This window comes from Hippichthys cyanospilos, chromosome 3 (genome assembly GCF_059441005.1).
Source record: "Hippichthys cyanospilos isolate Australia breed blue-spotted pipefish chromosome 3, RoL_Hcya_1.0, whole genome shotgun sequence".
Lineage (NCBI taxonomy): Eukaryota > Metazoa > Chordata > Actinopteri > Syngnathiformes > Syngnathidae > Hippichthys > Hippichthys cyanospilos.
Genome location: NC_142371.1, coordinates 29825000 through 29852696, shown reverse-complemented (window position 1 = coordinate 29852696; position 27697 = coordinate 29825000). Strand labels below are relative to the sequence as shown.

The window sequence follows — 27697 nt, the reverse complement described above, 5'->3', positions numbered from 1 at the left end:
TAGATCAGCATTTCGTATGTCAATACACAAAGCTGCATGAGACTGCCCTGTCTCATGTGCTCAGCTCTCCTTTGTCTGAAATGAAAATATTTGGTGAGGTTTTGTGTAACTCACCTCTGGTTAAGATACAGTATACTGCATGGATGAGTATCCTGATACTTTTCAGTCAATCACTTAAAATCAGGAGTCTAACTTCATCCCAAATTATTAATAATTCATCTTTTCAATATGTTTATCTTTGTAGCAAATACTGTATATAAATAATCCTTTTTTTTCTATTAGCAATGCCACAGAACACATTTGGGATATATTACAACAGAAACAATGAGCCATGAATTCCTACAGTGCTGTTTCATATTGCGGATGATTCGATAATTTGCTCTTTAGTCCCAAATCATCTGACTTTAATCAAAATCCATTGTGACATGTTTCAGAAAGCCTTTTTAACTGTAATCCACTTTTCTAAAATTGTGATGTGGCTTTCTTTAACCAGTCACAAACAAGCATCACTTTGTGGACGGGCCCCTCCTCTTCCAGTTCAGGATGAACTTTCGGCGGAGGCGACGGTTGATGGAGCTTCTCCACGAGCGGGGTCGCGGTATCCCCGAGAGCCACGATAGCCCCTTTTGCCTTCGCAAGCAGAACTCGGATGGAGGCAACACCAGCTTTCTCTCAGGTAGTTCGCACTGTAGACACAGTCTTATGCACAAACACTTCTTTGCATGCATCACCGCCTTAATTTTATTTAATTTAGCTGGTAATACTGATATGTAATTAAAATACTTTGGGCTGCTGTAAACAAACCGCTCAACTCTTCCTCTTCAATCGCTACTAACTAGCGTGCAGTCGTGTTTGACCTTAGCGTCGTCAGCACGTCATTAACACATCAGTGAGAAGGCTGAACAACACAACATACAGAAAGTACTTTGCACAAATTGTCCAAACAAATTATCTAAACAATGTTATTGCTCCTGTGGACTTGAAAATTCAAATAAAAACATACAAATAAAATGATCTAAACAAAGTTTTCATATATATATATATATATATATATATATATATATATATATATATATATATATATATATATATATATATATATATATATATATATATATATATATATATATATATATATATACACACACACACACACACACACACAGTGTTTCTGACAGTTTGGTGACTGCAAACAGGCTAATCTTTACACCTGTTTGGACTATGTCTACCTTGGTGCAGCAAGCACTGATTCGGCTGAATTTAATCGGGACACAGGCAGATAGATTGTGTGCTCTGCGACCATGTGTGGTGGTTGTTATATTTCTGCATCCAATCCTCGAAATCATTGTCAAAATCAAACCATTAAATGCATTATTACAAATATTATGCCCTGATCTCACTCTTTGTGTGTGTGTTGTGTCACCAGTGAGTCCGACTAAAGAGATAAAGATGGCAGTTGGAGTGCGCCGTAGCAGTATGAGCAGTAGCTGTGGCAGCAGCGGCTACTACAGCAGCAGTCCCACACTTAGCAGCAGCCCACCGATCCTGTGCAACCCAAAGTCTGGTGAGCAGGCCGTACGCAATCTGTGTTACCAAAACGCTACACTTAGCTTGACCACAACTATATTCCTGAATGGGTACCGAAGGCATTTTTCTTCGTTATGTCATGTGACTCGTGATGAAATGAAAATCCTAAGAATGGGTCCACAAATGGACTGTATGTGTGTGTGTGTGTGCTCATGTGAGTATGCGTGTGGTTGCATGTGTGTTTGTGTTTGAGGTGTCCTTGATAGGTTCCCTTGGTAGGCACAAAACCTCTCAACTACAGGAACACAACAAAAACAGGAAAAAGAACACCCTCACACGCATACACAGAAACAGCACACTAAAAAAAAAAAAAACCTCTGAACAGTTTAAACTTCATCCTTCATCCAAACTTCATCCATGTTGTACAAGCACTGCATGAAAATTAATTCTGACTTAAAATGTGATGAAGTTCCATTATACAACCTTTATTTCAAAGTGTCTTCTCATGTAATGCAAATACATTGTTGCCATGTTTTTTTTATCATTATTTATTTCATTTTTTTTTACATAGGTAAAAAGTTCAAGGGCCACATTTTTTTTTTAAAAACAGATGAAGCGGCCTGGTTCTGTGTGGATGAGGTACTAAAAAGTTCAAGTTATTCATTTTTCCAATAATCAATCTGTTATCAGATTAAAAAACAGAGTGTGCAGTATTTGTCTCAGGGATCGTTTGTTTTCTTACGCTTTGTTTAATTACTTATTTATGCTTCATAAAATCTATGGATTATTTCCGACTAAACAAACTTGGTTCTGAGGGTACTTGGTCTCCCTCTAATTTTGAAAATTTTTCTTCAAGGTTGAATTTTAAACCATACAACCTTCAAATTCAGAATTTTTACAGTATTGACTTTCTTCTTAGCTAATATCAATTTAACTCGTTAAAGCCAGTCATTAAAAAAAAAAAAATATCTGCCAGACGATTTCAAGCGTTCTGTCTAACCATAATAAGTGCCATTCAAAAAATTCCCGGTTGTTTATCAAACCAGAAGTTCCCACACCTTTATTCTGCCTGTTTCCATGAAAAAAAAATAAAAAAAATGGTGCTCTTCGATATGGTTCTTGCTGACACCTCTTCATGTCAACGCCACTCAAAGTGTTAAAATACACAAGTTCTGCACAAAGGCTGCTTCTAAAAACTATTCCAGTGTGAACAGATGTTCATTGTGTGTCCATTCATTGGACACATAGCTTCAATGGACATTTACAACCTCAATATAAAAGACACATTTTAAATATTTTGCTGTTTAGTGATCAGATTTGAGTGCATTACTGTGAGTAGAAATTGTTGTCAAGGGGATGGGAAACATATCCCTTGTGGTACACATGCACATGAACACACACAAGCACATAATTTGCTCAGAGTATGTGTGTGTATAATATACTCCAGCCCCTGGCATGAATCAGTTAATGACATAATCAAATGTTCTGTGGTTGGATAGTTCTGAAGAGACACGTGAGTCCAGAGGAGCTCCAGACTCCAGGAGGACCTTTTCTTAAGAAGACATTCACTGTAAGTCACACACACATTTTTACATAATTTTTACATAATGCTGCTGTAACACGACTGCCACACATTCAAAAACTGGTCAGAAGTCCCTCAAGGTAATTGCAGAGTCACAAAAACAACACACTTCGATTCATTTACTATAATGTACTTTGTCCTTTGGTAATGCGTGATCATTACATTACAAAACATCTGCATGTACATGACACTACCACCATTGCAACATTTGATTTGTCCCTCTCCAGATTGTAGGCGATGCTGTAGGTTGGGGCTTTGTTGTGCGAGGTAGCAAACCCTGTCACATCCAAGCGGTGGATCCTGGGGGACCTGCAGCAGCTGCTGGCATGAAGGTAAAGACATTATACACCACCTTTGGACACGCTGGATGCATGGCACAATGGAAGGAACTGTGACATTGAAGCACAAATCAAAACAATCCTGTTAATGTCTAAAGTTTCCGACATCGGACTTTTGGCTATTTAATATTTATTTTATATATATATATATATATATATATATATATATATATATATATATATATATATATATATATATATATATATATATATATATATATATTTAAAGGGCCTATAACATGATATTTCATGTTTTTGAGGTCGTTCAATGCCGGGCCACGAAGCATGCATCTATCCATCATTTTGACCGCCAATCACGATATATATATAATCACGAGGCTCGCGACTGATGGTGACTATTCCAACAGCATGAATAACATGGCCAAAAACAGGCGTTATACTGATATTAAAATGCAAAATGGTGTCAATACATCGCTCTCACGAACATGGGTTCCCCCTATCAAATCAGTTCCCATGGAACTAAATTATTTACTTCTCACGTTGATTGTCCAGATGTGTGTTCCTAACAGTTAAGAGAATAAAAGTCAGCGAAGAAACAAAAGACTTGGTACATTGGTAAATGTCGTCACATAATTAGACTAAAGTACTGCAAGAGGAAGGTGGGGTCATTCTTCACCACTGCCACCACAGCTGGCGCAATGTTTTGTAAGCAGAGTGGCAGCAAGGAATGCTGGGAATGCATTGCACCGTGACTGCATTTGTGAATTTGCCTGGCAGGAGAAAACAACCAACAGCAGGCTGGCTGCACCTCACAGGCAAATGCATAACTTACATTAAGCTGTAATATAGAATAACACATAATGGACTATATGAGAGTTTAAAGTTTGACAATTGGTGAATACATGATAAGAGGTTCTGTTGTCATCACGGACTAAAATATAATTTCATAAAAATAATAATCAAATTTATTTTGAAGCAAAAAAAAAAAAAAAAGAGGAAACGGACAGTGTGAATAACCACTTCTGCTTTAACGATCATATTTGGTTGCAGAGGAAATGTGTGTCATGGTTCAAGGGTGCTGATAAGGCACGTTGTTATCATAATGTAACAATAACTGGCCTGAACATAGACTGACATTGTGACCTAAATGCTAACTATTTGAATCACAAATGAAACCGTTTGAGTGGCACTTCTTTTTAAACCCATCAGGATGCAATTGCTTTTATATGCATAACACAGGTCATATTTTTATTCATAACACATTTCACATATTCACAAAAAGTAGTTGCAATTAAAAGGTGGGTCCAAAACTCTGTCAATGTATTTACTATTATTTTGACATAGTTAAGACCATATTTCTTGATCTTATTTTAACTTACAATTGAGAAACAAGACTCTAAATCTTCTTAATTGTCCACAATTTGCACAGAAACTGATCTATAAATACATCAAATGTATGAAAACAAAAACATTCATAACTTTGCCCCAACCAGAGAGCACGTGTGGTCTAAACATGTTATCACCTGGGTGTAAATGTTCCCGGTGCTCCACCTTACATGACTCATTTTATTGATGGATAATTAGCAGTAAGGAACATCATGTTCGGAGGGATTGCCACGTTGTAAAGTGCCACCACAGGCGCCCTCGCGAGAGTCCCTGATACATATTTACTATGGACTGACATACTTTCTGGAGTGTACTGTAAGTTATTCCTGTAGTGCTATGTTATTAATAATAAATGCTAATATGAATTGAAATGAATAATGTACTTTAGGAGGTCAAATGAATTTGGGGTAGCATATCCACGATAAAGGTTTGTGGCAGTTAAGCCACATTTCGAAAGGCAAGTCATCTTTTAAATGACACATTAGAAAGATGATTTTGCCAAAACCTTAAACACGTTTTTCTCATAACTGGGGTAACAATCAAAGTGCTGTAATTTCATAAATTTTTGATCTCGTGCCACGTATTCGATATCATTTAGAAGTGACTTATGTGTAGAGTTAGAATGTACTGTATTCATATCTCTGAGACATAAATCTGGTTTCACCTCCTGCCTGAAGTCATTTGCGATAAAAATAGGTGGATTGATATGATAGTTATAGTATATATTCCGTACTTTTTTGTGGGCCAAATATGGTAGCCCCCTACATGAAAAAAGCAGCATTAAACTTTATATACTGTACTTTTTTAAAAAATTCTAGCTACAAATAAACATTAACTTGACACTAAATAAGTGTTTTACATATTTTTTTTCCAGATAAATGTCCAATATAATAACGTGTTTGCTTTTAAGCTTTTTTTTTTCCTGTGAGCTCCATTAAAAACTCCATTGGTGTCCCTCATTTTCCCTTCCTTCCTCTCTTCCTCTGCTGGAAAAGGTGTGTTCATTGTTTGTTTGGCCCTTTTCAAAGTTGTGTTTAGTTGTGACTGTTTACTAAATTACAGCAAACACGGGCAATAGGCCACAATTCATTTGTTTGTACCTTCAATCTCATTTAGGAGCTGGAGTGGTCCTAGTTTTGCAAGGGTAAAGTTGATGATTGTTAACCAGACAAAGATTTGCTTTCAAAACACTATTTGGTTAGCAAACCATGATCACTTATATGTCAAGCAATGAATACCAAGAAACTAAAGCTTTCAGATTCCTCAAATCAGTCTTCACCACCTGAGAAGGGAGAACAAGCTCTTGCACAACTCAGCATGTGTCCATTATTTGTTCTACACATTTTCTTAGTCCTTCCTTTGAGAGGCTTTTTTTTTTAACCCGCTATCCTTGCCCATTGGCACCCAGCCAAAAATAACAAGCCCACATCCATGAGAGGAGGCCGGAATTAAGGAGGGGGGGCTGTTAAGAAAAAGTTGAAAAGGCTGCTTGAACAGACCAAACAGAGGGAATAAACAGTGATAAGAGGAAAATATGTTCAGGTGTGCCTGAGAAACGTATTTTTTTTTTCTTTTAGTCCTTTATGGCCTTAAGTGGTTTGCACCCACCACATGCTTTTTGTTGTTGTTTGTGCAGTCCTTAACCCTTTCTGTTTGCTGTACCCTATCCTGAAACCTCAGGAAGTGTATTCAATTTTATCAGCTGCTGATTGTACAAAACAAATTCAATGCCATTCCACTGAACGTCTTTAATAGGGTAACCATGACTATTTGAAATGAGTGAAATGGAAGCCTACAAAAACCTAAAGAGCAGAAGTAACATCATGTTGCAAGCGTAGCCCTACTTTTACTGGCCGCAGTTGCGGTTCGCTAATGATCAGGAAGGCGAGCCAGCTGGCATGCGGTCATCATTGCGTTTCTCATGGGGTATTTTAACTGTAGTCAGCACTTTATGGCAGGCAAAACTGTTAAGGCTAACTTGTTACGCCATTCGTGGGAACACGTGTTTATAATTAATTGTTTCTAAAAATTGAACTTTTCAACAGCTCTTTATCTATACTACGGGATTAAAACTTGGAAGTCCAACAGTGGAACTCCCCCAGACACATTTTGTTACAGTACTTTTATTCATTCATTTATACCATTAAACTTTGATAATTGTTTGGTGATAAACGTTTTCTTCACTTAAATTCAAACTTTGCCAAGCAGCACATTCCTTTCTCTTTGAGCTGAATTTCTACCCATAAGTTTTCCCCGTGTGCTGAAATAACACATTTGCTTGAGCATGGTTTTTTAAAAGTGATCAGTAGGAACAGGAACTGTGTCTGTCAGCATCAAATTGTGCAGTCATTTACATCTATTGAGCTGCCTTTGTTTTTAAACAGTCAATGTTGTATATTCCTCTAACATTTTGATTGAACTCTAAATTGATCAACTTTATTCATTTTTTTTGGAGCTCACATTATGGCTGCATTCACTTTGTTGAGGCCAAAAGCGACTTCTGTTTACGCAGCTGTCCTTCTCGTCATCTGTGTACACTTTTGTCTTAATGCCAATTTCACATCTCACACATGATGTGGGAAGAGGATAAAAGGATTTAGCAAACACAAAAAATACACAGCAACATTCACAGTAGGTTTTGAGGCTCTAATTTTGAAATATGTTGGACTTTTCTTTAACAATTTAGTCTGATGAGTAAATCTGCCCTTTGCAAACTCGATAAAAATGAAAAGCTGAAAACATCCCAAAAAAATTGCTGCAGTATAATCTACTTTTTCAGCCCGGCACTCCAGATGGCTTTTGTTTCACTAAAAATGTTTCTTTCTCATATCCATCTGGAAAACAGCCAACAGAAACTGTTTGGAAAAGGTCAAGCACTTTCCTAAAAAGTGCATGGAACTAAGCTTGTTCTGTTTGTCACGCACAGCGTATCAACAAGTAGGCGGGTTCTGCAATTGCATCCAAATCCAATTGAATTATTTTGGCAGTTGCTTTCACCTTAAGGGCAGTCCCAGAGTGAGAAAATGGATCTTCTGTTGAATTCCCGCTGGGCCACTGAAACATACTCCATCCAGCCTGCTGCTCAATTTTGAAATCAGCAAATATGCTTTTATGATGATTAAAATTACAGTCATTATTCATGTTTCACCTTCCTTTGTCTTTAGGTTTGTCAGTTTGTGGTATCAGTGAATGGCTTGAACGTGCTGGCACAAGATTACAGAACGGTGAGCAACCTGATCCTGACTGGCCCCAGGACAATCGTCATGGAAGTTATGGAGGAGATATGACTGTTTGAGCATGGTCACTGGAACTAGAGTAGAAGGGCCTCCCAAAGGTTCAGTGGAAATCACCCGGATGGACAAAGCGGAGGAACGATTGCACCTGCTGTCCTGTTCTTGTTCTCTGCATCTTGAAGCACACACACAAAAAGTGAGAATTGTGCTGTCTTCTGGATCCTACTCTACTTTTAAATGCAGAGGAATGACAATTCAAATCTTTAAGTGTCAATTTGGTGACAAATGAGTGCCAAGTTGCGTCTACAAGAAGAGAATTAGCACCTACAGTGACCTTTTCCCTGAGCGTTTCCAATTCATCAGGTGCAGCATTGGAGAGAGCAACACTGCCTTCTGCTGGCACGAAAATACACCTACACAAATACATAAAAAAAAAAATGCAACCAGACACACTGGATAAAATTTACAAGGCAGTGTGATTTAGATACCAAAATGAATGTAGGTACAGTGTACATGTATGGTGTTGAATGAAATAAGCTATGCTTTCTAAAAATGAGGGTTCAAATCATTTATGTAGGCTGATGTGGGATCAGCGCTACCACTATAAGCTTTAACAGGAATTCTTTCTAATATTCTAAAACTTTTCACTCTGTTACGTTAGAAACAGTTTTTAAAGCACACTGGTTAATGCTTTCCTTTTTAAATTACAACACGAAAATCCTACTTTTAATGGCCTTTTACTCCAGCTTGGTAAAAATAGATACAAGCCTCCCAAAAATTGACAATCACGGCAAACAAACGTGTGGATTAAATTGAATTTTTAAAATTTGTATTTGCACAAATACATGTAATGCAAGCATCAAAGTATGCAAAGACTCGAACGAATAAGCAACCCAAATTTAATTATGTAAAATTACAAATTAAATTTTTAATATTTTGTGCGAAATTACATGTGGCAGACTATTTCTGGAGATCATTGGGTGGGTTTATGACAAATGTGTAACGTAATATGTCACCCTGATCCACATTGGTTCATGAGGGTAACGGCACAGCTGAATGTATCGGCAATTAAAGGGGAACTTTTTTTCGACGTGAAGCACTTAACTAGAACGCATGCTTTTTCTTAGAATGTTGCTGCATCGCTAATATGTTCACAATGCAGTATACTGGCCGAAAAAATGAAATACTCACCTTTCAATTTTATAAATAAGTATTGTGACAGACTATTAGGTATTGTATAACCTTATAGATGTAATGAGGTGTAGCATTTAAAGAAATTGAATATGATCTTCCTTGGTGTATTCCGTGTTAACATTGTCTCTCTGTGCAATCACACACAGCATATATATATATATATATATATATATATATATATATATATATATATATATATATATATATATATATATATATATATATATATATATATATATATATATATATATATATATATATAATTAAGGCAAAGGCTGTCACTCACACAAAGATGGACTTTCGTTGTACATCTTAGGCGCACCATGTCAGAGCAACACAAGCTCAAATTACTTTCACAGGGCCTCCGAAATGCTGCTAAGGTTTGCTGCTGATGCAGAATTAAACCTGTAAGTGAGAAACTTTGATAACTGTCAATGAAAAAAAAATAGTGCGATAATGAGGCATAATAGGTAGTTATTTTTAACAGTTACGTTTTAAAGGTAAAGCAGGAAATTAGAGGCTCTCATCAAGCTATTCCAAGTCTTTGAAACATTTTTTGTGATGAATTTAAGTTGAGCTTTTACACATTTGAACTTGACTGCGCACACACACATAGAGAAAGATTGAGAGAGACTTTGCCATGCCGCCTTGTATCATTACCTCTTTGATCATGACACAGAAATGATCATTATTTTTTGTGTAAAGGCAGAAAGAAGTCTTTTATTTGTATTAGCTCAGGTGTACCTAATAGAGTGTAAGTATTCCATTCTTAATTCTCATCATTTGACATTGTTTATTGAAGAAGATCATTTATCCCGAAGTGGTTATTTATCAACTATAAGCAAAGCTACTTGAAGCCACTAAAAATGTTTGTTGTACAAGTCTTTGCGACTTTGTTAGGTCTTCTTTCCTTCAAAGGCAATTCTATAGACAAAGTGCATTCAATTGTTTGTTGTGTCGTTAATTCTCACGCACACGAGTTGTCAATGTCATCCATTACAATTTCTTTACATAATACAATTGCTTTGTTGTAGTTGCGGTGAAATTGAGGTACTTTTTACGCTACCTGTAATATGAAAACAAATTGAGTAAATGAAGTTATCTAAGGTTGACATCAACTCACACCTGATATGCGTGGTGAACATGTATGTTTATATTCGATTATTGTTATGACTAAAACTTCACCTTCAGTTTTAAAGCGATGCCTGTAAAAATCTACATAGTTTTCATTCTAACTCAAACTGATCATTAAGAATGAAAATATCCTTACTTTAAATTATTCATCAATGAGAAATTGGAATAATTTGCCTTAATGTGTTGTTTTTGCTACTCATCACGTTGCAGCGTTGCATACAAATCTGTTCATGCTGTGGTGGCTGCTGTACTTCATTTGAAATGACAATCAGTGTTTTAACTCACACTAGGGCAAACATATTTCTTCTAGAATATCCTGATGACAATTATATTTTTGATTGCATCTACTAAAGGGACTGATATTTTCAGTAGTTACTGCTTATTTTTGCTGTCAGAGAATGACACTTCTGATTTTAAACTAAATATCAAAGCTCTATCTGTTTTAATGAATGAACTGTAGCTACAGTAAATGGAAAAATTTAGCTGGGTTACAATAAGATGTTTAAAGATTAAATAAACTCATTCTGGTGTAACTGGGAGAGTTGCTCGCTCATCAATTTTTTTTGTTTTTGTTTTTTGGGGAGGCATTTTAATGTCATATTTTGCTCCTTTTACCGCTCACTTCTTCCATCAAAAGTAAAATACAGTTGCATTTGATAAAAATCAGAAAATCCGTGTTCTAAACATCGGTTATTGATTTAGTAGCTGCAGTGCTGTCCACATATAATCTTGTGTTGACTTTAGTGACATTGATATATCGTTCAAACGTAGTTAATGATGACTTTCACATTGTATTAACATGATGTTGCATCCATGAGACATTTACCTCATTAAAGAACCCTATACAATATTAAATCGCACAAAATGGAAGGCGTGAACCGCAGTAGCGAAAAGCTACCAGCAGATGGCAGTGTCATTCAGAAAATCTCGTTTTGATGTGCCCTGTGACTGATTAGTGAGTGTCCACTTCTCATTCTATCTGCGGCACAGGCTCCGGGCAAGCACAAATGCCACCTGCTCAACATCTCTTTGAATGTTAGGTGACCCCAATTCGTTGTCCTTTTCACTCATTTATTTATTTTTCCTAAACCAGATAAATTCAACTGCAGTAATACTTCTATAAGTAGCAGTGCTCTCATTGTTACGGACTCCGGATGTCACGTGACGGAGCTCGTAATCGTATGCAGCCATGCTAGTAGCAGGTGAGGGGTTTCAGTCAACAAGTGGATTCAAATACTGTATCACTTTGATGAAAAGGACATTATGAGTGAACTAGACAGGTTTGATAGTACCTATATTCCTAAAAAGTACAGCAGTGCTTTTTACAACAATTGCAAAGGCAGATGGGGACTACAAAGGACTTCAGAAGGTTGGTTAACATGTTTTAATTATTGTGATCCAGAGTTAGTTGCTGATCAATTTGTTGGATTTATTTCAGTATCATATAGTTAAATTAGCTGATTAAAAACGTTCAAATTTTGTTCGCATTCAAGGAAAATTGATATATTTTAAATTTTTTGTTAAAGACAAAACAGTTTTTAAAATTTTTTTGGAACCTCACCCAAACACGTTAATGGAAGCTGTTGCATTGCATCACTCAAAACCTTGTTGTAGTCATCTGTTGTAGTCATGCTGGCTTAAAATATTAGTTTAGTGTATTTTTCTCTGCGTTCACACAAATACAGATCACATCAGTACCAGCATCCAAGTTGTTTAAAGTTTAATGTTGAAGTTTACATTTCTTTTTGCAGGGACAATGGTTTCATCACAATCGGGTATTATAATTCACATAATGGCATTTCTTTACATGCCAACAATCCAGTCCAATTTCAGAATTGTCCATTCCTTGTTCTCAAATTCGTCAGATTCTTTAATGTTGCTAAAGACTGTCATTGACCAATTTGAGTGTTGACCACAAATAAGGATGTAAGATTCAAAATGAACAGGTTTAACATTGTTGATTTCTGAGCAGATTGGGAGAACAAAACACTCTCAACCTCACCCAAACAACACAATACTCAGTTCGGATATGTGAGCCTCAGACCTTTGCCGACTTTGATCATAAGGGAGAGAACATGTTCTAATTTGGCTTGATTGCTGCTATGTAGTTACTCGACTTTATGCCCAGTGCAATACTCCCTCTGTTGTGGCTCTGGTACCATTGCCAAAGGCGGAATTTTGGCAATAGGTGTCACAGGCGTTTATACAGAACAGCGTCATTTAACTAAGGTGGATAAATCCAGGCTTTAGCGGGCAGTGGAAAAGAAGTTATTGGCAGTGTTGGGTTTACGTGAGTTTGAGACCATTGATTACTCAGTCCATTCAAGATATGTTTCGATCTTCTACTGATGCTACAGTTGGACAGATTTTGATATGAATAAAAGCCAATGCAAAATGTACCACTGGCTCTTGTAGCTGTAGTCGAAACTAAAGTTTGCTGCCAGTTTATTCAGGAGCATGGCATATTTGCAGACGAGTCTTCCAAATGATTTGAAATATAGCCCAATGCTTTCTGCCGCCAGGGCACCTGTGCATTATTTACAATCAGCAGTGTTAGGATTTGGTTGGATGATTTGAGATGGACCTAGATGAAGCTATCATGAAGAATTCAGTGACTGGATGCAAATGATTATAATGTCGATATTTGTAGGTCATAGATCATCCATGCATTTGTCAATTATATTTTTCCCATTCTAGGGAGGAATTGAACTTCCAGACACTGAACATTTTTAGCCATTTTGTTTTTGCCGAAACAATATGTCTGAAAACAAATGTTGTGAAGACCCAAAAACCAGAAATGTGTCAATGAATTTTTGATGAACTCACATGACAAGGAGAGGGGCTTTGCTTCCCAGGCAATTACTGCTTTTCGATGGGTTGAGCAGAGAGCACTGTCGAGATTCCACTTCTTTCTCGTGCGAGCCAAAAATGATCTTGCGTGGAACACGAACCGCCTCACATCACATGCCAACTGCATATTGAAAAGGCCTACTTCATAATAAACATAGCAAATAATACATAAACGACAATGCAATAGCTGTAGTTCTTCGTAACTGTGTTAGCAGATTGGCTAGCTTGAGTCCTCGCGACTTAGTTTTTATTGCCGTCACATCACAGAGCGACCAACATCAACACACAACCACGACAAAAAAGCATATTCAGTCGCTGATTAAGAACTTTAAGAAACAGCTCATGAATTACGTTGGCGTCGTATGACGTCTGCAGCGTTGGCGCTAGTTGCTAACTATGTATGTGTATGTATGCGGTGCATTCAAACTCAGACAAAAAGTCACTCCATGCATTAAATGTTAATACTTGCCAATGACTAAATGATGTGGGCTTTGGATGGATGGATTTTACCTACTTGCAATGAGATTTTACTTGATGAATGATCCATCCAGTCACTTATTTTTACCATACATGAATGTAAGTAGAATTCTGCCTTCCATTCTAGTTGTAATCAAAATAAAAACAAACCTGCCTTTTTAATATGTAATTATAAAAGTATTTGCCACAGTAAACCTGGAGCACATGAACTCTTTCAGTGCCAAGCGTTTTCTGAAAAGGCAACCCCGAGAGTGCCAGCCAATTTCAAGCATTTTGATGTACCTTTCAAGGCAGACAGAATATTGTATGACAATGTTGACATTCCGTTCTTTAGTAATCATTGTTTGAAAATGGGTCATTTGAGTGACACCAAGATATTTTGGGCAAAAGGAGAAAATTAGCATTTTTGTGAAAAGATGTGTTCTGTACAACAGTGACTTTGACTCGAGAATTTTTTTTTTTAGTAGCATCCAAAACTTCTCAAGTTCTTCCCTTCAATAAAACATGAACAAAAACAGTGAAGATGTGTTTTTGACGGCAAAATAAAAGTTTGCATATGTATACTACTACATTACAACAGCGCTCGATTGGCAAAATATTTAGGGGAGCGCTGGCCACGAGTGTTATCTAGCTATACCTTAAAAAAAAAAACACATGAATATTTGATAAGAATTCTTGTCACTGGCACACAACCTAAGTATTTTACATGATGGAAATTCTCGTCAATGGCCCTGAAAGAATTAAATGAGTCACCTTTAAACAGGCTTTAAAGCACTTAACCATAATAATGTTCAAAGCCCCAGTAAGCAATTTTATTTCATTTTCATAATCACTTACAGACCCGCGCATGACACCGCTTGCGATCTTATAGTCCGTTTCCAAAGACGTGAGGCGAGGTTTTGAAACATTTTTGTTTTATCGATGTTTCGGTTTTCGGCCATGCCATTTTCTGTTTTCGTTTGAACACCTTCATCCCTATCCCATTTTAAACTGTGTGTTGCTGTAGTAAATTATCGACATACTATGTGTCTCATGGTTAGATCAATAGCTGGACCCACAAGACAAAATGTCTTGGATTGTCTCCTGGCTAAGATGTTTCAGTCCAAAGCCAAACAAAACAAAAGATAACATTCTCACCTAACCTGTTACACCAAAACACGTGAAAGTCAATATTATATGTGTTGTCATGACCAAACATGTCTCCACCATCACAATTCCCAGTGGGATCATCCAACATATGACCTCAAGTGGGCAGCGCTCAGGGAATGACAGTGTATGCTGCAGATGACAAAGTGACTAATAACCAGTCACAGTAATCACAAGGCTGCGGTCACTTCAGGCCCTCATATTAACCTGTTGCTTGTTATTAACACTGCAACTGAGTGTGTGCGCACGTGTATATGCATGTCCATAGATGTTACCATTGATCAGTGCGGTGCCCTGGGTAGTATTTGAACCACAAGAGCCACCAAAGTTCCATCATTCACATGAAGGGACGTTAGTGAAGGACAAGAGTCAGTGCAGCAGCATTTCATGGCGGAGTGACCAGATGGAAGGTATTTCTCAGTGAAGCCCACATGACAGCCCCCTGGGAGTTTGCCAAAAGCCACCAACATAAATCACTGACCATGAAGCTGAAATCCATCCATCTGAAGGGATGAAGATTGAACTCCTTGGCCGCAAATTCCCAACAGCATGTGTAGCGAATCCCAAACTCTCATCCCTCTCGTATTAATACCTTGCTTATAGACGCACTCACAAATATTAGTCAAGCTGTGAAGATTTCTGGCAACATGCTGTAGGATGGATGTGGAAAAATATCCACTAAGGTTGAACAATTCAGTTTATACAATCCAACTGCGCCTGCCTTGTCAAACATTTTAAGATTTTTTTTATATTGGCCCAAATTGTACATCATAGATGACCATGAATTAGCTTTTTTTTAATTTTATTTTTTGCAAACAAAACAAAAAATAGTGTTATCCCACTTTGTTTTTCAAAGTTAAAATCCTAAATCACCTATATCTGTATCAAATCTAAAATATTTAGCTTCCTTGGTCAGACCCAAACACTCCACAACATTGTAGAAATTGAAGTATATTCTGTATAATCCTGTTTAGGGTAAGTTTAAAAAAAAAAAAAAAAAAAAAAAAAAAATATATATATATATATATATATATATATATATATATATATATATATATATATATATATATATATATAATATATTCATTCGTTCATTCAGCCATTTTCATATTTAAAAATGTTAATATTTTGTATAGTATTAATTTGATAACCATTATTTTGAATGTACAATGAATACCTTTACAAACACAATAGGCAGTGGCCCTGGGCTACTGGGATGCCTTCTCAAGTCTGCATCTTGCAGCAAATGGCAAAATGACTGCGATTTTGTAATTCATATTTTACAAATCTAATAGTAATAGCAATTCTGTGTTTACACTAGTGGGGCCAAATAGAACATATTATATCATTCCATCTATTATATAAACATTTTGAGGGTTGATCTTCCCTTTAACAAACAGATGAATCCTTGGAAGAAACCTAGGAAGTAGATTCAAAGAAAGTGAAAGTCCCTCCGTGGCCTATCATGCACCACTGCGCAGATGTGATAATTGCCCTACACTGGCGCTCCCCATCCTGTTTGGGAAACTAACCCAACAAAAGGAGTGTAAGAAACTTCCAAAAATAAACAAGCCTGAAAATCCTTTGTGATTAAATCTATCCCATTGCTTCCAAAAGTGTGCCTTGGTTAAAAATAAACATACTGTACTTATAATAATCCCATTGGTTATTTTTGGCCAAAATGGATAAACAGTGCTGACTGTTCCACTCCAATTAGATGAAAACCATCAAGAAACTGTCTTTCACAGACTAATAAATGTCTTTATAATAAAAGAGAGCAAGGTTCCCTGCAGTTGAACAGCCTGTGTAAAGAACTCAGAAATTTGTTTCTAACAATATTGTACATGTTTGAAGATTTTGAAGGTCATTTCAGAAAACATCCAAAGATTGCGATTGTTTGAAACCACATTTTATATTCTTGTTTAATCATTCAAATTTGGCTGTGTTGTTAAGAAAATTTCTGTGTGATATATCAAATTGACATTTATTTTCACTTTACAGGAAAATACGATACACGTATGCCCAGGGAGTGCTAAATTGCAGCAGAGTGATAATTTATCACTCGCGACAGCGGTAAATGAGGAAATAGTGAGTGAAGAAGCTTATCTCTTCAGCAAGTTGCAATTACTTTGAAGAAAGAACACTCTCTAAAGCTTTTTGGACTCAAGGAAAATGTAATTGTCACAATTTGTCATCCTTTTCTATCGCTGACTCACAAATACTCTCTTCATTATGAGATCATCACACGATGAATCCTGTCATGATATCTTTTGGAGTACACCAATGGTGACTTAAGTGTGTAATTCTATCATAAAGCGGATAAGGAAGTTGTTGTAAAGTAATGCAGGGATCACAAACTTTTCTGAACATCACAGATGGACCATATGGCACCGAGCGGAATGACCCCACGCTCAACTCTGCCTACCATGTGACTGATGATTTTATTCATCAGAGCCTCTGGATGGGGAGGACGGTGACATTGAAGCGGTAGACATAAGGAGGGTGCAGAGGTGAGACAAAAATAACAAAACAAGAGGAAACTGGAAATATGAGGGAAAAATACAAAACAGGGAATTGAAAAGGAACCGTTCATTCATAGGGCATTTTCTGTGAACAGAGAAGCTTTCAAACAGAAGTCATCTGGAGCTGCGACGCACAATATTAACCTAAATTTATTTTATATGCAAAGCACCAATTGTTTGACTAGCAAATTGTTTTTCTGTGCCTTTGCTACACTTTGACGTGACCCCTTTGCATTCGCCTAGTTTTCGCTTTGTTTTGTTTATAAATTATAAACCAAATGTAATCAATATAGGCATGGTTCCTAGTCTGCAGTCTGATTGTAATGGGTATGGGATTTTCTGCGACTTTGATTTGTTCCTTTATTTGAATCAATGTCAATTATTAGCACTATAAACGTATACGTTCAATCATAGAGATTAAAAAAAAGTTTAATTACTGTGTTCTAACCTCTAACCTAATCTCTGCAGAGAAGTTAGCACGTTCATCTCATAGTTCAGTTTGCCCTCAGGTGAATTTGAATGGTCATTCGTCTCTGTGCCCTGCAATTGGCTGACCAGTTCAGGGTGTCTCCCGCCTACTGCTCCAAGACAACAGGGATCGGCTCCAGAACGCCCACGATCCTAATGAGGATCAGCGGCTAAGAAAATGGGCGTCTGGATGGACAAAATTGGACCTGAAGAGGCAACAATGTGTCCCAGGCATCCAGGATTCATAGATGAAGTGACAAATAGACTAAAGTATAAACTTGATATTTTGAAATGTGCTTCATTTAATGGGAAATTTATCAGTTCAGTGGGATAGACTAAAACGATGTATCACCCAACATACTGAAACGTTTAGGTGCGCTCTAAAAAACAGTAAAGTAATCTTCTGGCAGCTGAGGTGTCAATAAAATACTGTAAAGTAACAGAAATTTACTTTCTCATAAAAATGTTTCCTATAGTCAAACATGTTCATGTTACTTTAACATTTAACAACACTTTCACATTTAAAAACTATTAAATGACTTCTAAATATGGTGAACATTCTATTATGAGGAATAATGCTTACATTTACAGAAACATTCTGTTATTAGGTGGTTTTCATTACATTATTTAATGGAATGGGGTTGTATAATTCTTGAGATAATATCACAGATGACACACAAAATAACGTGATAAATTTTTCAAAACATGTCAAAAACTCAATGATATAATTAATCAGAATAAGACAAAACATTTTTTTCATTCTCATTTTTATTAAATTGACAATGGAGCAGTGAATTTACATTAAAATGACTAGAACAAAAATAAGATTCAACTGAAAAGGAAATGAAAGAAAAAACTAAAAAAAAGAAAAATAAAATATGAATAAAAAATGAATATTAATATAAATGATATCATAAAAATACTATAGTGTACAATATAATATGTAGCCTCTCCATTTGTAGTCCCCATTTTCAACAGTCAGCATGGGATCATCTTGGGACTGACTGCAACTTGTTTTTTGTTGGCTTTCCGTTCCACGTTTGATCTATTTTCTGGATTCATCTTGAACATGCACCTGTCAAATGAAAGAAAAACAAAAAACTTCAGCAGTGGAGTGCACTGAAAGCTAATTTTTTCATATATTTGCACAAAGGTTAGCAAAAGTGAAGATAGAGCTTGCTAATCATTTCAGCATTTGTGCAGTGATTATGCAATTGAGTAGTGATGCCTTACCTAGTGGTGTCTAAAAACTTCAAAAGTTGATTCGTTAGCTGCTGGGTATTCATGCACTCGGAAGTTCGCATAGACTTGATGTCTTGTCCAAACAGCGTTACAACAAACTACTACTCGACCAATATCTCACAACAATGAGTAAGAATAAGACGGTCTGAACAATATTTCACAATAACAACCCATGACATTTTGTATTTACCTACAGTTTCTTCACCTCCTCATAATTGTTTCAATAGGTCAGGGGTAGACAACTCTGGTCCCAGAGAGCCGCTATCCTGCATGTATTCAGTGGACCCCTGGGTCCACTGGCTTACGTTTTTTTCATGTTGCAATGTGGAATACTGAGTTTGTCCCCTCTTTACGGTATTTTCCTCGCTTTGCGACAGAAACAACTGTCATGCCCCAAAAGGGTTGGCTGTATTTGTGTGGTTTTGTCTCCATCTGCCGGCGTTTTTAGGTAATTGCACTTGCTTTCTGTTGCTGTCACATGACGGAGATACTGGTCTGCTATTGGTCGACCTCACTCGTTTCAAAACGGCGGAATGGTAAAGCTTTGTTCTATCGCGAGTGGTTACAGAACCATATTTATAGTGCATTTTACTGCTTGATTCAAAGTTGAAGGGGTTAGCCATAGGTCCAAAGATTGCTAGTGATGTTAAAGCAAGAAGTAAGAAGATAATTTATATGGAAACCAAGCTGGAGATAATCAAAAAATACGAAGCTAGCCTAGCCTAGGCTACTCTTACAAGGGAATATGGACATAATAAGTGCCACTCAAAGGTAAATAAATCCTTTCTATATTTTTTATTTATGGTTTTCTGATTGTATACATGTTTATTATATATACGTAGCACTTACTATACTATTTTGGTACCAATTTTTAATATGTATGTACAATTTAGATTTTTTTACCTGGGGTTCTAAATGCATTAGCTATTTAACATAGGTTTGTATTGCCCGCCATATGGTGAATTCGCCTTATGAGCCCAACCGCAGAATGGATTCATCTCGTAAGACGGAGTCCATTGTAGTTATAGGATATGTTTTTATTTTATGTTTTAAATTTAGATTTTATGTCTTTAATAACATCAATTTTAGAAATGACTCACTGTTATATGGCATGCTAACTGGCTCAATACAAATTGCATCGGGCTGACGACGTCGCCGGTCGTGCTTTGTCATCATGCTATCATTCCATCTAAATGGATTGGATTCCTAGTGCCGAATTTAGCAGCACGGAGGAAAATAAAGCTAAGGCTACTCAGCTTCAGTTTGATACTCACCTTCTACCCTTGTTCAGCCTCGACATTAGTCGCTGTTCGCTCGAAGTGTCTGTTGGCCAAAGTTGAATTGCCAGCTGTCGTTGTTGATCTTACTAAGCATTAAGTCAAACCAACCGATAACGTGCCATCTAATTCTTCTCGAGAACCAAGGATTTCACATGCAGCGCGCACTCCAATGGCATGTCGCATTGTTGTCATTTCGTTTTGAATGCACACACCTTTTAATATACGATGCAGGTGACCTTTGACATTTATGTATGGCTTGAATGTCTAAAAATCGCCACAAAACATATGTAGCAAGCTTTGAGAAAAAACAGGCAGGAACAAACTTTCTAAATGAATGAATTTAAAGATTTTTTTTGCTATTTTCTATGAAAATATTAGTCATGCATATTTATTTTAAATGAAATTTCCAATTTTTTTTGTCTTGTTTTGAAGTTTAATATTAGTGTTTACCCTTAAATAAGCGACAAAAATTTGTGAAATACAGTTTATTTGTTGACATACTTTAACAATAAATTAAGGTTTATTGTAGTAAATCTGTAAAATAACGGAATTATATTGTGGCATCTTTTTACAGTTACAGTGATTTATTGTTTATTTATTTTATTTTTTTACATTTTGAAATTACGGTATTTTCTTGTAAACTTCTTGTCTGTTACTTTACCCTTTTTTACAGTGTAAGTCACAATTTGGTAGATTTTGTATTGTTTTTAAATTTCTGCTATTGGTCATTCCACATGTGTGGTTATTATTAATATTATTTTTAATAATGTATGACAAGTCTAAAGTGGAGTACACTTATATAACACTTTCTACACAAGGGGTGTTCAAATAACAGCTTATATCATATTATATTATTTTATATGATATTTTAAAATATGGTATCCTCTCCTTTCTGCTCTGTGTCAAGTTTCAGAATGTGAACATGTCAAATAAATGAATCTCAAGTAACTGCTTTAAAAATGTTCCTGTGTTTGTTCTGAACGTTGACTTCAGTGCAGGGGTTGATATTTTATTGGGGATTACAGGGTCTCCACAAGCCAAAAATATTGTAAAATCCCAACCTATTAGCCTTCAATGTTTTTGTATGTGGGCCTTGGAAGAAAAAGATTGGACACCCCTGTTTTACAATGTTTTGGAGGTCCAAAGTGCCAGCAATTTTGATTTAATTGAATATAAATATATATTTTATAAAGCACGGATTTAGGTAATTTTGTCACTTATTATGTTTGCCGTATGAATGCAGACAACAGCTAAGGAAGTGCGGACCACTGGTTGAAGGGGACAAGAAGGAAGACCAACCTCTCCCACTTTATTACAGTGTTTATGACCTTTGGACACTTGTTTGACTGAGGCATGAATGAGTGTGTGCGCGACTGTGCATGTGATGCCTCAGGGACACACCTGGCATGCATGTAGCTATTTGGGCTTTCAATCCATCCAGAGGGACATTTGACCAGACAGCCTCAAGGTTTTCCCATGACTCCTTCAAGCCTGAGGGGAAACCGCACAAAACATCGAGTGCTTAAAAAGAAGACATTTTGTACTTTTCTAGCTTCTGCCTGAAAAAGACTTTTTTTTTAAATTTCACAGTGTTTTTAAAACCTAGAACCCAAAGCTAGCATATCATTTACAAACTAGAATCTCAAACCATCGTTTTTCTATAGCAGCTTGTCTTCACAAGGATGGCAGACCTGCTGGTGCCTGTCCCAGCTGACTTTGTGCGGCAACTGATTTCCAGCCAACTGCAGTGCGCACAGAGACGAACAACCATTCACGCACCCAATCACATCTAAGGACAATTTAGTGTGTCCAATACACCTGCCATCCATGTTTTTGAAGTGTTGGAGGAAGCCGGATTGTCAGGAGAAAACTCACGCGGGCTCGGGGAGAACATGCAAACTCCATACAGGAAGGTCTGGAGCAAGCTGGATTTGAACTCCTGTCCCTGAACTGTGAAGCTAAAAACTGTCCCATCAATTGGCCTACTGTAAAATCTAAGCACCCTAATCAGTGTTGGGCAAGTTACTTCAAAACTATCATGCGTTATTTAATACTTATTTCTGTCATTTCAAAGTAATTAGTTACATTACAATATTCTATCTATCTATCTATCTATCTATCTATCTATCTATCTATCTATCTATCTATCTATCTATCTATCTATCTATCTATCTATCTATCTATCTATCTATCTATCTATCTATCTGTCTGTCTGTCTGTCTGTCTGTCTGTCTGTCTGTCTGTCTGTCTGTCTGTCTGTCTGTCTGTCTGTCTGTCTGTCTGTCTGTATACACACACAATGTTTTGGGGGGCTTTCAACACATCACATTAGGATTGGCAACACATAGAATGTTTTCAATAATCTCAAATTTTACTAAATATGGAGTTTTTGAAAGTTTGTCATATATTTTTTGTCTTTTTTGTGGCGTTTATTCGTTTTATTATTATTAATATAATCATTTTTACAGAAAAGTTTTTTTTCAAGGATACAAAAAAAATCCACCTCCAAAAAGTATTGTAAATTAGATAGTTGTATTAGGACATTTGGCAAGTCAATAATTCATAACTTCTTTGACTTCAACGCAATTTTGCAGTGACCGTTTTCGAAAAATACAGACAAACACAAATCCAGGGTGAACAACTGCTCTGAAACTGATTTCGTTCGTATTATTGGTTACATGAAGGTTTTAATAAAATAAATGATGCACGTTTGCCCGTGGACCGCAGTTGAATTAAATATGCACAACCAACCGTACATATCAGCTATCCTATTTTAACACGGAGATGTCTTTAAAATTCCAATCAGTATTCCCTTGCTCGACTCGCAAATAATAGAATGCAGTAGCCTAACCTAAATTCCGAACACAGATTCCGAATGTGATCCGTGCCATGGGGTCGAACGGTGACCCCGGAAAGCCGCTGCATCCCGAGTGCACCCTGCAGGATGAGCCCGGGTTCTTTTGCGCAGCTGCACTGCGTGGCGGTGTGTGCGTCTACGCGCGTATATGCGTGTGTGTGATGAGACGTAGTGAGGGCTGGGACAGGAAGGATTAGCCGGAGGGAGGGATGACTGAATAACGAGGAGAGAAAAACCCAGTCATCCACTTCCGACCGAGCGAGCGAACCCGAAGAGGTGTGACACGAGGAGAAGGAGACGGAGAAGAATTCTTTCGGGACGCGGCAGCGGTCGTTTTGGATTTCATTTTTTGGAGGAGAAAAGGGGACGCTCTGAATATATGACTGGAGAGGTATGAAATGCGATTTCATTCAATGTGCGTGCATGTGCGTGACAGTGAGAGACGGGCTCAGGTGCGCGGGGCTGCAGGTAGTAACCAACAGTAATTTGCTGCAAAGAAAATAACATACTAAAAGTCCGAAAGTGGGAACTGTGTACTCCAAACATGTTCCTATCTTGAAATACTTGCAGCTGTTGGGCATATTCTTAAAGGCACGGGTGAGCTCCACATGCCATAATCCAATCTTGACACAACTTTGTTACAAGTGCTGTTTTATTCATCGAGCTGCAGGAGAGCGGGTGTCCCCAGGTGAGAAAGATTCCTCAGCCCTCCTCTTGCGTGTGTAATAATGAGCATCAATCAGGAGGTGAGAGGAGGAACGTGGGGGGAAAATGGACAGTGGCACTCACACTGTTTTTTTTCCCTATTTGAGCTGCCAATCAAACTCGGATCCTGTCAGTCCTCCACTTTCCCCCCTTTCTTAATTTGTCACCCGCACCCTTACGTTAGACCTCCTCAATAAAGTGTTAAAGGGATATCCTTTTTATTTAGCCATTTTCAGCAGTGGTTAATTACATTGAAATATAGATTGAAAATAGCATCGCATGTGCTCAGGGCTCATCAAGTGGCAAAATGCATTTTAAAGTGGTACGGAATTTATTTAGCTATATTTTCAGAAGTAAAAAGTTCATGTATTGTCTTCAAGTAATTTGACTCACTAAAATCATTTTCGTGTACAATTAATACCTTTACAAACACATTTGCCACTTGCTGTCGGCTGAAACATTTGCCCCAGTGTGCTCCATTGAGGGTAACATCCACTCAGAGTCCATTTCTTTTCTGGGTTTGGTCATGTGACACTCATGTTTAACCCTGAGCATGTGTGATGTATTTTTTGTTTGACAGCAAAAGGCAAAATGTGTGTTTAAATGTTTTAATTGTACAAGAAAAAATATTTATTTCTAGAGGAAGTACACTATTATATATTTACCACATGGTTGAATGACTTGCTCTAGAATAGGTAATAATTAAAGTCTAGCTTCTTAAATATAAAGGAAGATGACCTTCAGATGTTGAGTTGCTGTCAAGAGACTTATAATCAAGCATATTTCAGTGCTCATTCAAACCTCAAATGATCCAAATCAATTCAATCAATATGTTTTCATTTCCCAATTTTAATTCAAAATGATAAAATCATTTGTGTTGTAAATGAGGTATGATGTTTGTTGGCAGTAAGTCTAGCCAACTCTTATCTTTAAGTATTATTTTTGTGTTTTTTTTTCTCTTACCCTTAATTTGGTAATTGTATGGTTTTGACATTTTGAGAAGCTTCTTTGTTCTTTTTGAAAATAAATACATTTATTTTTTAACATTTCTTAACTACTTGGATTTGGGTCCACATCCACATCCATGAGCAATAACCTACCTAACTGTAAACAGACTTCCCCCAACTACTGAAACAAGTGAAAGATGACCATGCATAACTTACATTACATTTTATGACTTGACACAAGTGCTAACGTTGAAAGTTTTTTTTTCCGTGATCTAAATTGGTGGCCTGTTTTATAATTTTGTTTCGTGAGAGTTATGTTGGAAGGTATGCGTGCTGTTTAATAATAATCACTTATTTAATTTCTAGTAGGTGTAACAGTCAAACGGAATTGTCGTTTCTTTTTGGGTGACAGACCAGATGGCTAAAAAAAAAAAAAAATCATCAATTTTTCATGTGAAATAATATCTTCCCTTCTTCGTAACAGAACCCAAAGTTTGTGATTGAAGGTCAAAGATCATCTTCTCTCCTGTTCGGTTCTCATCTCTCTTCTCAAAAAATCAAACTCTCCTCTTCTCTTGACTCTTTTCTTTTACATTTCTCTTCTCTTCATTTCTCTTTCCTGCCAACAAAGTCCTCCACTGTTTCAGCCTCCTCCGTGTGGGCGTGAAGCTGAGCGACTGCTCTGTGGTCAGTCTAGACTGCCCGACAACTGCCGTGTAATTGTCTCCGAGCGGACGATAAATGGGGCTAACTGATTCCGGATCAGCCCCTTGGGGGCTCGTTGGGGGCAGGGTTGCAAGGTGGGTCGTCCTGACCCCTGGAGCCTCCCCGCAGCTGAATGGCATTCCTTAAGTCTGTCACTGGGTGTCTTGTCTCAATCAGCTTTTCGTCATTTGCTCAGCTTCTTTTCATCTTCTTCCAGGTCCGTGTCGCTGCTTTTGAGGATGTTTTCGCAGGGTTGTCTGTGGGCTCCGCTGGTGTTACTTGCTGTCATTTCACATTTCCCCAGTAAAGCACAGGATCAAGGTAAGTTCTCTTCTTGTAGTCCTTTTCTCCACTTAAAACCACTTTCCTGCTTCTCCCATCCCCTCTCAGCCTTCTGTGCTTTCTGGGCTCCATCACCGTAAACTTTCTTCACTCCTCCCCCCATTATCACTGATGGAAAGGCTCAGTCCAATCAGATGACACCATATGCACACTGATGCTATCATCTCTATCTGGGTAGCGTTTCAGCTCCGTGTCACAGCGCCGCTTGCCACCTGGCTGCAGATGTTGCCATGCTACAGAGTGTTTTTTTAGTAAATGCATGCTTCGGGCTGCGCTGATGCGCTGCACAACATATGTAACGCTCTAGTATACCTTGCAATCAACTGCTCCACAGCAAACCGGATGCAATCACAGTGGGTCCCATCGTGAAATTGTGCCGACAAAAAAGTGATATACTGTACGTATATTAATGACCATGTTCATTTGTCCCTGTTTTCGATGAACGTAGCACGACATGTTTAACTTATAGGGCAGATTGATGATGCTTGAAATGTTCTCAAACCTATTTGCGTGTGGATTGATTTGACGTTGGGCTGAGTATTTATCATGATAGGCACAAGATCAAAATCAATAGAAAATTTTTTCAACTGAATATTTACTTTGATTTCTAGTGTGATACAAAAAAAGCCTCAGGAAGTAACAACGTAATTCTGAAATGTGGGATGTGGGCAGAGGCTACAGTCGGATGATAGATTTGCCCTACGATTACAAGCAAGAAAATCAAGTCAAATATAGACGCTGTATTCCCGCAAAGTGAAATCAAATCAAAATCCCCTGATTTTTTTTTCATTAAATGCTATTAAAAAAAAATCGGTGAACATACAAATGCTCGGGTGCGCACCACAAATCTGTGGGGTCAGACAATGAATATTCTTTGTAGTCAGTGACTGACTGAAGTCATCCCCAACTTCCACTGGCAATGTATGTATTTTGTGAGATCTACGGTGAATCCTCCAACCAACACGTCACGTGCTGCGTTTTTATAAAGAATGTTTAATTGATCAACTAATTAATCAAGCAACTAACTGCATTTGCCACCCAATAATATTCCATTTCACTCGTTCAATACATTAAGGCGTTTTAATATAAAGGTGTCAATGTGGAAAACTTCCTTTTTAATTGCTTGTTTACAAATAGCTGTTTTCCAAAGTGCCTGCCCACAATTCAAGTGTGAAATTGAACCAAAAGGGAATCTATTGTTAGCTGTCCTTGTCCAAATTGAATTGTTTCACTGCATGTGCCGCATACACAGATCCGACAAATTGATGAGTGTAATGAGCAACTTGATGATGAAGTGCTGCCTCCATTTTGTTACCGAAAGCTGAAAATGTATAATTCAGTCACGTCATTATTTTAATTTAAATCCAGAGCAGTGCTATGCAAAGGCAGAAATAATAAAAACTGCCATTGACATCTGGCCTTAACTGTATACAATGTGGGAATGTGCAAAGAAAGACTTGCCCTGACATCCAGCAAAGATTCTTCAATCACTCAGAAGTTCTTGGCAGGGATCAATGATCTACCTGTTGAGTAATCCTTTTATTGATCGTCTTGCACATTAGTATACAGGCAACTTTCAAGGGGAATTAGATCCTTAAATAATGAATGTTTGTTGTTGGATTTCTACAGGTTGTCTAAATCTTGTTGGGTGTGGCATTTCCTTGTGTTTAGTTGATTTGTTTACAAGCAGACTTTCTTATTAAATGGCAATTGCTTTGAAATGAAAGCAGGGCATTTTTTTCTTCCCGTTTTTCCCCCAACACTTAATTTAGACCTCCCTCTTTGCTCGCACCATTTCCTC

The 27697-nt window shown here is 37.3% G+C and overlaps 2 protein-coding genes and 1 long non-coding RNA gene across 4 annotated transcripts in view; all 3 read left to right on the top strand.

The window, feature by feature from the left end:
• Positions 1-9406, top strand: part of LOC148426777 (DEP domain-containing mTOR-interacting protein-like) — a 31606-nt gene extending 22200 nt beyond the window's left edge. Inside the window, exons 7-11 of the mRNA XM_088409630.1 lie at positions 494-676; positions 1427-1564; positions 3027-3097; positions 3337-3441; positions 7959-9406. Coding sequence (XP_088265756.1) covers positions 494-676; positions 1427-1564; positions 3027-3097; positions 3337-3441; positions 7959-8081 — 620 coding nt within the window. The 3' untranslated portion in view covers positions 8082-9406. The remainder of the gene's footprint in view (positions 1-493; positions 677-1426; positions 1565-3026; positions 3098-3336; positions 3442-7958) is intronic.
• A 2164-nt stretch (positions 9407-11570) lies between these two features.
• Positions 11571-18131, top strand: LOC148426776 (uncharacterized). 2 transcript variants are annotated; one of them, XR_015865000.1, is made up of 4 exons: positions 11571-11724; positions 16830-16916; positions 17204-17338; positions 17860-18131. It is a non-coding gene; the product is annotated as an uncharacterized LOC148426776 (long non-coding RNA). The 2 variants fall into 2 exon arrangements; XR_015864999.1 differs by having other exon boundaries at positions 16830-17002.
• Positions 18132-23496: 5365 nt separating this feature from the next.
• Positions 23497-27697, top strand: part of LOC148426775 (collagen alpha-1(XIV) chain-like) — a 112878-nt gene continuing 108677 nt past the window's right edge. The window contains exons 1-2 of the mRNA XM_088409747.1: positions 23497-23588; positions 25772-25875. Coding sequence (XP_088265873.1) covers positions 25794-25875 — 82 coding nt within the window. The 5' untranslated portion in view covers positions 23497-23588; positions 25772-25793. The remainder of the gene's footprint in view (positions 23589-25771; positions 25876-27697) is intronic.